Raw genomic sequence first — 17149 nt, 5'->3', positions numbered from 1 at the left:
GCTGAGTAGAAGACACAAAAGCCGGAAAGCATGCATCACCAGGCTCAAGGACAGCATCGACCCCGTTGTTATAGACTACTGAGTGGTTCTCTCGTAATATAGACTCTCGACCTCACAATCGATCTTGTGATGGCCTTAGTGTTTGCCTGCATTGCACTTTCTCTGTAAATGGAACACTTTATTCTGCTCTACGCCAATGCACAGGGTAATGATTTGATCTATATGAACGGCGTGCGAGACAGGTTTTTCATTGCATCATAAGAACATAAGAAATAGGAGCAGGAGTCGGCCATCTGGCCCGTCAAGCCTGCTCCGCCATTCAATAAGATCATGGCTGATCTGACCATGGACTCATCTCCACCTACCTGCCCTCTCCCCAAAACCCTTAATTCCCCTACTATGCAAAAATCTATCCAACCTGGTCTTAAATAGCCTCCACTGCATCATTGGGCAGAGAATTCCACAGATTCACCACCCTTTGGGAAAAGCAATTCCTCATCTCTGTCCTAAATTTACTCCCCCGAACCTTGAGGCTATGTCCCCTAGTTCTAGTCTCACCTACCAGTGGAAACAACTTTCCTGCCTCTATCTTATCCATCCCTTTCATAATTTTATATGTTTCTATAAGATCTCTCTCATCCTTCTGAATTTCAGCGAGTACAGTCCCAGGCGACTCAATCTCTCCTCATAGTCTAAACCCCTCATGTCTGGTATCAACCTAGTGAACCTCCTCTGCACCACTTCCAAAGCCAGTATATCCTTCTCCAAGTAAAGAGACCAGAACTGCACGCAGTACTCCAGATGTGACCTCACCAGTACCCTGTATAGTTGCAGCATAACCTCCCTGTTCTTAAATTCAGTCCCTCTAGTAATGAAGACCAGCAATCCATTTGCCTTCTTGATAGCCTGCTGCACCTGCAAACCAACCTTTTGTGATTCATATACAAGCACTCCCAAGTCCCTCTGCATACCATTTAAATAATAATCTGATCCTCCATTTTTCCTTCCAAAGTGGATGACATCACATTTACCAACATTGTACTCCATCTGCCAGACCCTTGCCCACTCAATTAACCTATCTACGTCTCTCTGCACTCTCTGTATCTTCTACACAATTTGCTTTTCCACTCAACTTCGTGTCATCAGTAAACTTAAGATACTAGGTCCCCTTTTCCAGATCGTTAATGTATATCGTGAACAACTGCAGACCCAGCAGCGACCCCTGCAGCACATCGCTCACCACTGATTGCCAACCAGAGAAACACCCACGTATTCCAACTCTCTGCTTGGTTAACCAATACTCTATCCATGCTAATACATCATCCCCAACTCTATGCATTCTTGTTTTATAGATAAATCTTTTATGTGGCACCTTATCGAACGCCTTCTGGAAATCCAAGTAAATAATGTCCATATTTTCCCCTCTATCCACTGCATTTGTTATATCGTCAAATAACTCCAGTAAGTTTGTCAAACAGGACCCGCCTTTGCTGAATCCATGCTGTCCCTGTCTGATGGATCCATTTCTTTCCAGATGCCTCGCTATTTATTCTTTAATGACAGCTTCAAGCATTTTTCCAACTACAGATGTTAATAATAATAAAAAAAAAAATTTACTTATTTATTCCTATGAAACCTTCAAACTGTAAAAGGTTGACTCAGAAGAAAGGTAGGCCAATCAATTCAAAGATTCAAGGTACATTTATTATCGAAGTATGTGTGCAGTATACAACCCTGAAATTCGTCTTCCCCACAGACAGCCCCAAAACAAAGATGAACCATGGAACCAACCCATTCAAAGAAAACCATCGAACTCCCCTACACCGCCATGTGAAAACAAATCACGCAAACGGCAACAAAAAAAAAATCAAAAAATACAGAATATAAAACACAAAATAAAAGAGCATATTTCAGTACAATTCGGCTCAGTGTTCATTATCTGCAGGCCACCCAAATCAAAAATTTCCCAAAATATGGCCACCATTTAGCTCAAACTATCCAAGTGAATATTGAAGTTTGGACACATTCATTTTGAAGAGCCCCTGCTGACCGACACCAGACATGAATTAAACACAAGATTCTGCAGATGCTGAAAATCTTGAGCAACACACACAATATACTGGAGGAACTCTGCAAGTCAGGCGGTACCTACTGAGTAGAACAAACAGCCTTTTTTACGAAGCAACTTGATAAGGATTTCAGACAAAGTTAGCAAATTAAAGATTAAAGATTAGCTTTATTTATCACATGTACATCAAAACATACACTTAAATACCTAATAAAGTGGCCACTGAGCACATATTCATGATCTTCTGCTACTGCAGCCCATCCACTTCAAGTTTCAACATGTTGTTCGTTCAGAGATGCTCTTCTGCACACCACTGTTGTAACACATGGTTATTTCAGGTACTGTCATCTTCCTGCCAGCTTGAACCAGTCTGGCCGTTCTCCTCTGGTCTCTTCCATTAGCAAGGTGTTTTCCCCACACAGCTGCTACTCACTGCACATTCTATTTGTTTTTCACACCAGTCTCTGTAAAATCTATGGACTGCTGTGCGTGAAAATCCCAGGAGATCAGCAGTTTCTGAGGCATTCAAACCACCCCATCTAGCACCAACGATCATTCCCTGGTCAAAGTCACTTATTTCTTCCCCATTCCGATGTCTGGTCTGAACAACAGAACCTCTTGACCATGTTGCTGCCACATAATTTGCTGATAAGACATTTGCGTTAACAAGCAGGTGTGCGTGTACCTAATAATGTGGCCACTGAGTATACAGTAAAATGCATTGTTTGCGTCTACGATCAACATAGTCTAAGGTCGTGTTGGGTGAAATCCACATGTGTCACCATGCTTCCGTCACCAACAGAGGCAGCTGAACAACTTACTAACCCTCACCTGTATGCCTTTAGAATGTGGGAGGAAACCCATGTGGTCACAGGGAGAACTCCTTACTGGACTGCAAGGGTGTAATGCTGAAGCTTTATAAGGCATTGGTCAGAAGGCACTGGGAGTATTGCGAGCAGTTTTGGGCCCCGTATCTAAGAAAGGTTATGCTGGCAATGAAGAGGAGGTTCACGAGAATGATTCAGGAATGAAAGAGTTAATGATTGAGGCGCCTACTCACTAGGCCTGTACTCTCTGGAGTTTAGAAGAATGGGGGGGGGGGGGGAGATCTCACTGAAAACAACCAAATATTGAAAGGCCGAGATAGAGTGGATCTAGAGAGGATGTCTCCAATAGTGGGGGGGGAGTCTAGGACCAGAGGACACAGCCTCAGGATAGAAGGACTCCCATTTAAAATAGAGATGAGAAGAAATTCCTTTAGCCAGAGTATGGTGGATCTGTGGAATTCATTGCCACAGGTGGCTGTGGAGGCCAAGTCATTGGATATATTTAAAGCAGAGATTGATAGGTTGTTGATTAGTCAGGGCGTCAAAGGTTACGGAGAGAAAGCAGGAGAATGAGGTTGAGATCGATAATTAATCAGCCATGATGGAATCTTGGAGCAGCCTCGATGGGCCAAATGGCCTAATTTTTTTCCTATGCCTCATGGTCTTACAGAGAGCAGGTGGTATTGAACCCCAATCTCTGGTGCTCTAAGTGTTACACTTATCTCTAAACTACTGTGCTGCCCTGCAAGGTAATCCCAGTCAGACATACACATTGAAAGATGTTCATGTCATCATGGTGCAAACAGTTGATTCAGAACAGTGAAGATAATAAGTTGCAGAGTGATTTGTGAGCTTTTGTTCTGTGCTCATGCAAAGCTCTGATTGCGGAAAATCAAACATGGATTAGCGAGAAAAACAAAAGAATTGTGAAGCAAAGAGCGTGTTTGAAGGGAGAGAAGATTTTGGAAGCAGTGTTCTGACTGGTTGCATCACAGCCTCGAATGGAAACATCAAGGTCCAGGAATGGAAAAGAAGGGAATACAGCCAGTCCATCCCAGGTAAAGCATCAGGAAGGAGGTACAGGAGCACCAAGTACCACACTACCAGGTTCAGGAACAATTATTACCCTTCAGACATTAGACCCCTGAACCAGAGAGGCTGACTTCACTCACCTCAACTCTGAACTGTTCCCCCAACCTCCAGACTCACTTTCAAGGATTCTTCATCTCATGCTCTCAATAATATGATTATCATTTTGATCGTTTTTATCTTTTTGTATTTGCAGCTCGTTGTCTTCGGCACATTAATTGCTTCTCCGTTTTGGGTGCGGTTTGTCATTGATTCTGTTGTGTTTCTTTGTATTTACTGTGAACGCCCACAAGAAAATGAATCTCAGAGTTGTATATGGTGACATATATGTACTTTGACAATAAGTTTACATAGAAACATAGAAAATAGGTGCAGGAGTAGGCCATTCGGCCCTTCGAGCCTGCACCACCATTTATTATGATCATGGCTGATCATCCAACTCAGAACCCCGCCCCAGCCTTCCCTCCATACCCCCTGACCCCCGTAGCCACAAGGGCCATATCTAACTCCCTCTTAAATATAGCCAATGAACTGGCCTCAACCGTTTCCTGTGGCAGGGAATTCCACAGATTCACCACTCTCTGTGTGAAGAAGTTTTTCCTAATCTCGGTCCTAAAAGGCTTCCCCTCTATCCTCAAACTGTGGCCCCTCGTTCTGGACTTCCCCAACATCGGGAACAATCTTCCTGCATCTAGCCTGTCCAATCCCTTTAGGATCTTATACATTTCAATCAGATCCCCCCTCAATCTTCTAAATTCCAACGAGTACAAGCCCAGTTCATCCAGTCTTTCTTCATATGAAAGTCCTGCCATCCCAGGAATCAATCTGGTGAACCTTCTTTGTACTCCCTCTATGGCAAGGATGTCTTTCCTCAGATTAGGGGACCAAAACTGCACACAATACTCCAGGTGTGGTCTCACCAAGGCCTTGTACAACTGCAGTAGTACCTCCCTGCTCCTGTACTCAAATCCTCTCGCTATAAATGCCAGCATACCATTCGCCTTTTTCACCGCCTGCTGTACCTGCATGCCCACTTTCAATGACTGGTGTATAATGACACCCAGGTCTCGTTGCATCTCCCCTTTTCCTAATCGACCACCATTCAGATAATAATCTGTTTTCCTATTTTTGCCACCAAAGTGGATAACTTCACATTTATCCACACTAAATTGCATCTGCCATGAATTTGCCCACTCACCCAACCTATCCAAGTCATCCTGCATCCTCTTAGCATCCTCCTCACAGCTAACACTGCCACCCAGCTTCGTGTCATCCGCAAACTTGGAGATGCTGCATTTAATTCCCTCATCCAAGTCATTAATATATATTGTAAACAACTGGGGTCCCAGCACTGAGCCTTGCGGTACCCCACTAGTCACCGCCTGCCATTCTGAAAAGGTCCCGTTTATTCCCACTCTTTGCTTCCTGTCTGCTAACCAATTCTCCACCCACACCAATACCTTACCCCCAATACCGTGTGCTTTAAGTTTGCACACTAATCTCCTGTGTGGGACCTTGTCAAAAGCCTTTAGAAAATCCAAATATACCACATCCACTGGTTCTCCCCTATCCACTCTACTAGTTACATCCTCAAAAAATTCTATGAGATTCGTCAGACATGATTTTCCTTTCACAAATCCATGCTGACTTTGTCCGATCATTTCACCGCTTTCCAAATGTGCTGTTATCACATCCTTGATAACTGACTCCAGCAGTTTCCCCACCACCGACGTTAGGCTAACCGGTCTATAATTCCCCGGTTTCTCTCTCCCTCCTTTTTTAAAAAGTGGGGTTACATTAGCCACCCTCCAATCCTCAGGAACTAGTCCAGAATCTAACGAGTTTTGAAAAATTATCACTAATGCATCCACTATTTCTTGGGCTACTTCCTTAAGCACTCTAGGATGCAGACCATCTGGCCCTGGGGATTTATCTGCCTTCAATCCCTTCAATTTACCTAACACCACTTCCCTACTAACATGTATTTCGCTCAGTTCCTCCACCTCACTGGACCCTCTGTCCCCTACTATTTCTGGAAGATTATTTATGTCCTCCTTACTTTGAACTTTATTCTTAGGTCCCACACCACCAGATTCAGGAACAGTTATTACCCTTCAATCATCAGGCTCCTGAACCAGTGTGGATAACTTCACTCACCTCAACTCTCAGCTGATCACTAAACACAACTTATAGACTGATTTTCAAGGATTCTCCAAACTTGTTCTCAATATTACTTATTTACTTTTTTTTGTATTTGCACAACTTGCCTTCTTTTGCACATCGCTTGCTTGTTCTGTGGGTATTTTTTAAATTGATTCTTTTGTATTTCTGTGAATGCCTGGAAGAAAATGTATCTCTGGGTGATAGATGGTGACACATACATTATTTGATAATAATTCAACTTTGAACGTTTCATGGAGAGAGGCTTTTTTGAGAAGAACATGTCATTTGTTGCATTACAGATAAAGTGTAGCTTTATTTGTCAAATGTACATTGAAACGTACAGTGAAATGTGTCGTTTGCATCCAGATTGTAGCTCAAAGGTCAACTGGAAGCCCAGTCGAGGCCCAACGGCCAGAGCCTGAGTCTGCGGATCTCCGCAAGTCCGCTGTGGGGAATTCGGGGCCTGGTGTCTGTGAATCTTTGATTCCTCTGGAGGCTGGAGTTTTAAAAAAAGACAACCTGTCCTGGGGTTAGATGACCGTGTGTGTGCATGGCTCGATGGAACAGGGCTCGTTTTATGTTGTGGCTTAGTTACTTGATATGTTCTGTGTTGTTCTGCTGAGCATGGTGTACAAGCTACATCGGTGCCAGAGTGTGTGACGACACTTGTGGGCTGCTCCCCCAGCAGGAAGGGAGGAGTTCACATATTGTACAAGCAGCGTCGTCAATAAAGTTCAGTTGAATACCCTGCTTGCTGGCGTCCTGGTGTGCTCTGCACCATCCCTAAACATCAAACACAAAAATCTGGGACCAACATAGCACGCCCACAACCCACTAACCACAACCCGTATGTCTTTAGAACAAGGAGCACCCGGAAGAAACCCATGCGGTCAGGGGGAGGAGATGACAGCAGCAGAATTAAACCCGGGTCGCTGGGGTTGTAATAGTGTTACGCCCTCATTGCTCTGCGATTCAATTCTTTGAAAAGGCAGATCATGATAGTGGAGAGCAGGTTTAATAGTGAACCTGAAGAAGCAACTGTGCATTCAAATGTGAGAGCCTGAATAATTGTTCGCAAGGCTGGGGTCGATCATAATGCTTCAGCAATCCATCGTCCCATTTCATTCCATCTGCTAAAATGGCCTTCACCACACTGTTGGGTGCATTTCCTGCCAACTATCTCACACAGGATATCATCTACAAGCTGCCGCAAAGACACAGGTTCAACTTCTGGCATGGAGATTTTGTAACCGAAGATTGGAAAGAAATAAAGTCTTAACAGTATCTAATGAAAGGAAGGTTGTGTATTGATCGAAGCCTATTAACCTCCACAGTACATCCAACGATAACAGCGTGCAATTGTAAATATACCCACTTTCACAACTCCAAAGCAATCAACAAACCAAGACTAATCCAGCTTTGCAAAGAGCACACTGTGATAAATTGCCTCATACATTTGTTTAGCCCTTTTGTATTCCACTTCAGTGGGCACCATCGGGTGGCACAGTGGCGTAGTGGTCAGCACGACGATTTATAGTGCCGGCGACACAGGTTCAATTCCCGCCGCTGCCTGTAAGGAGTTTGTACATCCTTCCCGCGACCGGGTGGGTTTCCTCCGGGTGCTCCAGTTTCCTCCCACAGTCCAAAGGCGTACCGGTTGGTAGGTTAGTTGGTCATTGTAAACTGCCCTGTGATTAGGCTAGAGTTAAATCTGGGGTTTCTGGGTGGCGGAGATCGAAGTGCAGAAGGGTCTACTCTGCACTGTATCTCAATAAAATAAAAATTAATAACCATCTAATGAATTGTCTAACTTGACTGAAGAAATCTGGACTCCCTGTCCTCATTGAATTTCCAAAATACATCAGATTTGTTATATTTTTAAAAAGTACTACCTCTCTCACCCATGTACAATACCTCACTACTTTGTTCTTTCTTTTTGCTCTCTTTTTTCACTGCTTATTTCATTTGATATATTTTTACTGTAATCTATAGTTTTTTTATTATTATGTATTGCAATGTACAGCTGCCACAAAAAAAAAAAAATGCCAATGATATTAAACCTGATTCTGAAGCAAAGTGAAACAGTTGCTTTAGGACATAGTGCTGGTAGGAAGATTAGCAGACAATGTAAACATTGGTTCCAAACTACCTGCAACACTTGAAAGCAAAAACGTTGGAATAAAAAGTTACTTAAAATTTCAAGCGATCACATACTGGTTAAGGCACAGAGAGAACAAGTGAGACATTGCATATGAATTTATTAAATTCTACCTACTACTGCATACAACTCCAGAAGCAGACTTCAGTAATGCAACAATTTGTTTTAAAAATCTGAAAAAAAGGCCATCAATACCACAGGATATTTCAGACCAAAAGACTCTTGCACGTCTCGGAAGAAAACCTGGACTATCAAACGACGGGATAAAGATCGAGGGATTCCCAAACTTTTTTATGCCATGGACTCCTACTACTAACAGGAACCACTGCTCTAAATATTTTTTGGGATACTACTATGGCAGCATTGTGGCTAGCAGAATGTTTTTCCTGTGCCAGTGATTAGGGTTCGATTCCCATTGCTGTCTAAGGAGGTTGTACCTTCTGTCTGTGACTGTGTGGGTTTCCTCCGGGTGCTCTGGTTTCCTCCCACAGTCCAAAAGGCGTACTGGTTAGGATTAGGAAGTTGTGGAAATGCTACATTGGCACCAGAAGATGGCGATCCTTGCATAACCTTGGACTATGTTGGTCGTTGATACAAACAATGCATTTCAGTGTACATACATGTGACAAATAAAACTGATCCTTAAAGGCCAGATATTGATCTTCGCTTTGAGGACACCTAAATATTGAGGGAGACCGGCCTCCATCATCCCTTGGGTAGTGCATTTCAGATTCCAACACTGGGTGAAAAACTCCTTCCTCATCACCGAGCCCTTATTTTCAACAAGTGCTTTCTGGTTCTGGGCACCTCTGCTGTGAAGTGTTTCACTCTCTAACCAATGTCCTTCATAATTCTGTACATCTGGTTCCAATTTCACCTCCAGGGAAAACATCCCAGTTTGTCCAGTCTCCAAATACAAGAGATTCTGCAGATGCCAGAAATCCAGAACAGCACATACACACAATGTGGCCCGAGGAACTCAGAAGTTTAGGCAGTAGCTATGGAAGGGAATAAACAGTCAGTGTTTTGGACTGAGACTCTGGAAAGGAAGGGGGAAGAAGCCAGAATAGGGAGGTGGAGAGGAAGGGAAGGAGTACAAGCTGGCAGGTGAAAGGCGAAGCCAATTGAGGAGGCAGGTGGGTCGGTGTGGGAGTGGCGATGAACTAAGAAGCTCAGAGACGATTGGTGGAAAAGGTCAATGGATGAAGAAGGAGGAGGAATCTGATAGGAGAGGAGACTGGACCATGGGAGAACAAGAAACAGGAGGGGCACCAGAGGGAGGTGATGGGCAGGTGAGGAGGGAAGGGGCAGGAGGGGATCCAGATAAGGAATAGAAAAAGAAAGAGAGAAGGGGGAGGGGGAGAAATTACCAGAAGTTAGAGAAATTGATATCCATGTCATCAGGTTGGAAGTCATCCAGGCGGAATATGAGGTGCTGCTCCTCTAACCTGAGAGTGGTCTCGTTGTAACAGTGGAGGAGGACATGTCGGAATAGGCAGTCGCTCCTCATTGCAGAAATTTTCCATCCCAGGCCACATCCACTTGAATTTCTTCCGCAACTTCCCTCTGTAATCACATTCCTTTTATGGTGCGGTGCTTGGAACAGCATGCAGTGATTAAGCGGGGTCCTCACCATCGTCTGATTTGTTTGTATATCACCCCCACATGGAATACTCAATGCCTGTGCTAATGTTACAAAGGTTGGTGGAGCTGTGGATAATGCAGAAGATTCTCATGGGTTACAATGTGACATTGACAGGATGCAGAGTTGGCCTGTGAAATAGCAGATGAAGTTCAACCCACAAAAGTGTGAAGTGATTCACTCTGGAAGGTTGAATACAGCAGAATACAGCAATAATGATAGCAACACACATCAAAGTTGCTGGTGAACGCAGCAGGCCAGGCAGCATCACCAGGAGAGGTGCAGTCAACGTTTCGGGCCGAGACCCTTCGTCAGGACTAACTGAAGGAACAGCTAGTAAGAGATGTGAAAGTGGGAGGGGGAGGGGGAGATCCAAAATGATAGGAGCTCTTCCTTCAGTTCAGGGGATGTCAGAGGTGAGTGCACAGAATGCCCTGCCGAGGCAGATACATCAGGGACAATTAAGATACTCTGAGATAGGCACGTGGATGAAAGAATAAGTGGAGAGCAATGTAAAAGGGAAGGGTTAGATTGATAATAGAGTAGATTAAAAGGTCAGCACAACATTGTGGGCTGAAGAGCCTGTACTGATTTGTAATGTTCTATGTTCTTGTTGACCTCCAAGAGGACCACAACCTCGTCGTTGGGTTTGGAGGCTTGCATGCCTTAATGACCCAGAGAGCTATGTTGGCTGGAGTCAGGGCTTTATGCTTTGGCACTTGGTAGGGTCACCCATGCCAAACAGGTCAAAGGGTAGAGGCCAGGCTAAGAGTGGTCCACCGGTCCTCCAGGTTCAGGGGTTCAGCTCAGGGCTAACAACCCTGTCTGGTAAAACAAAACAGTGACAAAAACATCAATAAAGAATTCTTCTGCATCTGAGTCTCCACTCAGGTCTTGCATGACTGACAGTAGTGAAAGCTGAGAGGAATCTACTGGCACGATGAAGAAAGCCTTGACCACCACAAGAGATGGAGGACCTTCATTGCTTCCCTAAATTCCAAACAGCGTAACGGGCAAAAGAGAGATGTTCTTATTGAAGTACTTTATCAACCTGTGCTGTTCAATACTCCAGGATTCAGATATTTCTGATGCAACAGAACAAATAGAACTCTTGAAGTATGCCAGTAATAATAAACGTGCTTCTGACTCCACAAGAATAATTTACACGGTCATGCAGAAAATAATATGAGTTCTTCTGCACATTTATTCCAGTATAGTTTCAATTGCAATATCTCCAATATGACAACTATTTCTTACGTTTGCTCCGAGTATGTAATTACATTTCAACCAAATGGTCCCCATTAATTCCCACATTTCACTTTCACATTTCACCATTTTAGACACACTCATGGTTCCACTTCACATCAGATCGCAGCTCCCATCGATGGCCTCTGTGAGGAGAGGGAAGTACTTTTCCATCCTACCCAACACGCTGTTCCATGGCTCCCCACAGATGGTTCTCACCCAACCATGGTAGCCAAACTAGCCCCAGCCTACCCCTCAATCCCTGCCATGGACCCTCACTTCCTTGACTACCAACCTCCATGGACCCTAGCCTCTAAGCATCACAGTCACGTAGCAATTTGCATAACGCTTTACAGTACCAGCGATCAATGTTCAATTCCGGCCGGTGTCTGTAAGAAGTTTGTACTTTCTCCCCATGACCGCGTGGGTTTCCTCCTACAGTCCAAAGATCTACATTTAGGGTTAGGGTTAATAAGTTATGGGTATGGTATGTTGGCACCAGAAGCATGCCAACGCAACACTCACAACACGCTAGAGGAACCCAACAGGTCGGGCAGCATCCGTGGAAGCGATGAGTCGACGTTCCGGCCCAAAACGTCGACTCATCGTTTCCACGGATGCTGCCCGACCTGCTGAGTTCCTGCAGCGTGTTGTAAGTGTTGCTTTGACCCCAGCATCTGCAGATTATTTTTTGATTACGAGAAGCATGCCAACACTTGCGGGCTGTCCCCAGCACCTCTTTGGACTGTTGGTTATTGACACAAACCGGGAATGAGAGGGTTAACATATGAGGAACGTTTGTCCGCTCTTGGACTGTATTCCTTGGAGTTTAGAAGAATGAGGGGCAAACTCATAGAAACATTTTGAATGTTAAAAGGCATGGACAGAGTGGATGTGGCAAAGTTGTTTCCCATGATGGGGGAGTCTAGTACGAGAGGGCATGACTTCAGGATTGAAGGGCGCCCATTCAGAACAGAAATGCGAAAAAATTTTTTTAGTCAGAGGGTGGTGAATCTATGGAATTTGTTGCCACGGGCAGCAGTGGAGGCCAAGTCATTGGGTGTATTTAAGGCAGAGATTGATAGGTATCTGAGTAGCCAGGGCATCAAAGGTTATGGTGAGAAGGCAGGGCAGTGGGACTAAATAGGATAAAATGGATTAGCTCATGATAAAATGGCGGAGCAGACTCGATGGGCCGAATGGCCTACTTCTGCTCCTTTGTCTTATGGTCTTATGGTCAAACGATGCATTTCACTGTATGCTTCCATATACAACACAGGAGTAAAATTAAACCATTCGGCCCATCGAGTCTGATCTGCCATTCCGTCATGGCTGATTTATTTTCCTTCTGAACCCCATTCTTCTGCCTTCTCCCTGTAACCTTTGACATCCTTACTAATCAATAATCTATCAATCTCCAATTTAAATATACCTAATATTCCCAAAGACTTCACCACTAGGGCCACCTATGGCAATGAATTCCACAGATTCACCACCCTCTGGCTAAAAAAAAAAGTCCTCTTCATCTTCATTCTAAAGGGACAGCCATGTATTCTGAGGCAGTGCCCTCTGGTCCTAGACTCCTCCACTACAGGAAACATACACATCCACACTGTTTAGGCCATTCAATTTTAGATAGGTTTCAATGAGATCAACCCCATTCTTCTCAATTCCATCGAGTACAGGCCGGCACTATCAAATGCTCCTCATATATTAACCATTTCATTCCTGAGATTACTCTCATGAGCCTCCTCAAGACACTCCCCAATACCAGCACATCCTTTCTTAGATAAGGGGCCCAAAACGGCTCACAATACTCCAAGTGAGGTCTGACCTTATAAAGTCTCAGATTCAACTCACAGTTGTTTGGGAAAAAACTGCTATGTTTTTCTTAGAATATGATTACAAATCCAAATAAATAAATAAGATATACCCAATGGCTTGACCTCCAAGGCCATCTATGGCAATGAATTCCATAGATTCATCACCATCTGACTAAAGACATTCCTCCTCATCTCCGTTCTAAAGGGACGTCCTTGAGTTTTGTGGTTGTGCACTCTGATCCTAGACTTCCCCCAAATATACATGATTCAATGTATGGTATGAGCAACAGATAAAGCTAATCTTTAAAATCTTCACATTTTTTACTTCCCCACTGTCCCCTCTTCACCAGCTCTACCTCATCAACCGTCTTGGATGCACCCTCTTCACCCATCTCACTCTCTCTCTCTCTCTCTCTTTCTCTCTCTCTCTGGATGATTTCTCCAGATCCCTCACTCTCACTCTCCAGGGACCCTTTCCCCACCACCGCCACTGTTACCACCCTGTTCCCCCATCAGCCTCACCACCAACTCCCTGGAAGGATTTTTCCCCTCAGCCATTTCTATCTGTCCCTCTGGGTGGACTACCCCCTACCTCCTGGACATTCTCCCATCGGGTAAAAGATACAAAAGCCTGAAAGCACACACCAGCAGGCTCGTGGACAGCTTCTATCCCACGGTTATCAGACTCTTGAACAGATCTCTTGTACGACAAGACTGACCCCTGACCTTGCACCTTATTGTTTACCCGCACACTGCGCTTTCTCTGTAACTGTTACACTTTACTCTTTGTTGTTTAATTTTGTACTGCCTCATTGCACTGGGTAATGATGTGATCTGTATGAACAGTATGCAAATCAAGTTAACTTGGTCCATGTGACAATAACAAATCAAAACCGATTTCTACAGTCACCCCTCAGGTTTCTATCAACTTCCACAGGAAGTTGGCTCACTTCATCCCTTCAGCCCTTCCCCTTGATGGGCTACCCTTCTCCCCCCCCCAGCCCCGCCCCATCAACATTCTCTCCCCAATCTAAGGATGTCCCTCCTCAACTGCCTCTCCTACCTCTGCAAACCCTCTTCCTGCACTGTCTAATCCGCCAACACCATCCCTCCAGCTCTCCATCTCTCCCTCCAAATATAGTTCCACCCCTTCTACACCCTCTTCAGTTCTCCCACATCCCATTGCCCCCCTCAGCTCTCTACACCTCCCCCACAGACCATCAGTCCCATCTCTCTCTCCCTCCTCTCTGCCCCCTCCTGCATTCCCTACACTGGCCCTCTGTTGGAACTGCCTCTCTCACACCCTCCAACGATCGTTTCCCCCACCCCCAGACTTCAACCCATTCATGGGGCAGCTGCATAAATAAACCCCTACTGCCTTTCCAGACCCCCCCTCACCTGGGGACCCCTCTCCTCCTACTCCCCCTCCATCTCCCTAGCACCACACACCCCAATGCTCTTATTCCACACTCATCCCCCGCTCCTCTCCCCACATATTTCCCTCCGCCTTCCTCTACATCCCTCCCCCTCCTCACCCACCCTACTTCACACCCAGCGCCCCTTCATCCCTTCTCCTCACCCCTCTCCACCCCTCGGCCTCCCCCCCCCCCACCACAGACCGACCACTTTCACCACCCCCACCTCCTCCCTCCCTCCCCACCCCATTCTCGGTAACCGGTCGGTGTCCCCTCACCCGGCGTCTCGCTACCTTGCTCTCCCGTTGGCTGAGTGTGGACACCGGGGATCCGGACCCCCGCCCGCCCGATACCTCCTCGCCGCCGCCGCCGCCACCGCCGCCGGCCGGCGGCCCCTCCGTCACCGTCCCGCTGCTCGCCATCGCCGGCGAGGTGTCCGTGTCCGTGGCCGTGTCCGCGTCCGTCCCGGGAGCGGGTCAACCAGCCCCCCGGCCCTGGGGCGAACGGCAGGGCAGCGCCGAGAAGCCCTGGGCAGCGGAGGCAGCGACCGGGCGATCAACGCTGGCAGGGGAGGGTGGCAACAGGGCAGCCAGCCTCTGCCGCTGATCAAATGCTAGTAACAAATATCCTGCCGTCCGCCGTCCTCACTCCGCCGCTGAGTCTCGATGAAAGTGGACCTACACCTGTAGGCAGCGTCAATGATTCAGTAAAGTTTGTAGTGGGGTGCCGTATCTTCTCTGAGACACAGTCCCCTCCGCCGCCCGGGGCTACGTGCTCTCGCAATCCTGATCATCTCTTAGCCCGTTCGAATCAAAGCAAAGACAAATGAGGGGAAAAAATAAACGTACAAATTAAAAAAAAAAGAAATCATGATACATTTGTAGGTTGGCAGCGTATGATAGCGTTTCTAGCCTATCATTTGATAGGCGCGATAGCTTGGCACGCCCGCAAAACCAAGCGGTTTAATTTGTCTATTTTCATTTCACATCTGTGGTGGTGTTTTTTTTTCCAGAACTTTCTGCTCTTCAACGCCGCTGTTGACACCAGGGAGCAAAAGTAACTATTCTCAAGAGTTGTTTCCACCATGGACACTTTTTTGGATCCGGGGCATCTCGTGGCGAGCCTGTTGAATGTAATTGTTAGATGTGATTTGTCAGTAGTTTCACTGTCACGATATCAAACGATTACCGGGACGGTGGTGGAGTCAGAATGAGATTTATCACTGACGAATGTCGTGACATGTGTCTAACTATATGCATAATCTCTTGTGCCCTTAAATGTGCTGTTTTGTAGCAGCAGTACAGGGCAAAGCAATAATATATACTATAAATTACAGTGAGTTCAAAGTAAATTTATTATCAAAGAAAGTGTATGTCACCAGATTCATTTTTTTGGGCATACCCAATACATCTGTAGAATAATAAGCATAAATCAGAATCAATGGAAGAACACCCAACTATGGTGTTCAACCAGAGTGCAAAAGACTACAAACTGTGCAAATCCAAAAAGAAAGAACTAATAATAATTAATAAATAAATAACCAATAAATATCGAGAAAATGAGATAATGAGTACGTGAAAGTGAGTCCATGGGTTGTGGAAACATTTCCAATGATGCGGCAAGTGATTTTATCCCCTTTGGTTCAGGAGCCTGATGGTTGAGGGGTAATGACTGCTCCTGAACCTGGTGGTGTGAATAGAACATAGAACATAGACTGGTACAGGCCTTTCAGCCCACAACGTTGTGCTGACCCTTAAACCCTGCCTCCCATATAACCCCCCACCTTAATAGAATCCTGAGGTTCCTGGACCACCTTCTGATGGCAGAAATGAGAAGAGAGCATGTCCTGGGTGTTGGGGGTCCCCAATGATGGATGTTGCTTTCCTGCGACAATGCTTTGTGTAGGTGTGCTCAATGGTGGGGAGGGCTTTACCAGTGATGGACTGAGCTGTATCCATTACTTTTTGTAGGATTTTCCATTCAAGGGCGTTGGTGTTTCCATACCAGGCTGTGATGCAGCCAGTCAATATACTCTCCACCGCACACCTATAGAAGTTTGTCAAACTTTTAGATATTATGCTGAATCTTCACAAGCTCCATGAGGCCTGCCGTGCTTTCTTCATAATTGCACTTAAGTGCCTGACCCAGGGCAGCTCTTCCAAAATAACGACACCAAGGATTTTAAAGTTGTTAACCCTCTCCAATGGTGATTTTCCAATGAGGACTGGCTCATGGACTTCTGGTTTCCTTCTCCTGAAATGAATAATATATATAAAAACATCAAATAAGTAATGCAAAAAGAGAGCAAAAATAATGTAGTGTTTATGGAGTAGTTCTCTATTCAGAAATCTAATGGTGGGGGTGGGGTGGGAGAGAAGTTCCTAACACATTGAGTGTGGGTCTTCTGGCTCCTGTGTCTCCCCTCTGATGATAGTAATGAAAACAGGGCATGTCCTGGGTGATGAGGTCCTGTCATGGTCCAATCCGTGAAATCTGTATTCCAGTTCACAGTCCGGTCCGTTGATCCATATTCCAGGTTTTCTGGTTTTCCATTGTTCTGTTGGGTGCTCTAATTAAGGCTCATGATTCTCGTTTGGGCAGACACATAAATACCTCCGGAGACCAAGGCTTGGCTGCTGGATTGTTCCTGTCTAAACACCCTGTCTGAATCTCTTCTCTGCCCTTTCCTTCTAGAGCCTTGCCTCCATTGCTGTCAAGT

General features: G+C 45.4%; 1 protein-coding gene across 4 annotated transcripts in view; it reads right to left on the bottom strand.

Annotated features, from left to right (window-relative positions):
* The window catches only part of stac (SH3 and cysteine rich domain), a 180082-nt gene extending 164540 nt beyond the window's left edge, over window positions 1–15542 (bottom strand). For all 4 annotated transcript variants that reach the window (XM_072252510.1, XM_072252503.1, XM_072252527.1 and 1 more), the window contains exon 1: window positions 14724–15542. In XM_072252510.1, the coding sequence (XP_072108611.1) occupies window positions 14724–14852 (129 nt within the window). In that variant the 5' untranslated portion in view covers window positions 14853–15542. The remainder of the gene's footprint in view (window positions 1–14723) is intronic.
* Between the last annotated feature and the right edge of the window lie 1607 nt (window positions 15543–17149).

Source organism: Mobula birostris, chromosome 1, assembly GCF_030028105.1.
Source record: "Mobula birostris isolate sMobBir1 chromosome 1, sMobBir1.hap1, whole genome shotgun sequence".
Taxonomy (NCBI): domain Eukaryota; kingdom Metazoa; phylum Chordata; class Chondrichthyes; order Myliobatiformes; family Myliobatidae; genus Mobula; species Mobula birostris.
This window is presented reverse-complemented; position numbering and strand designations above follow the sequence as displayed.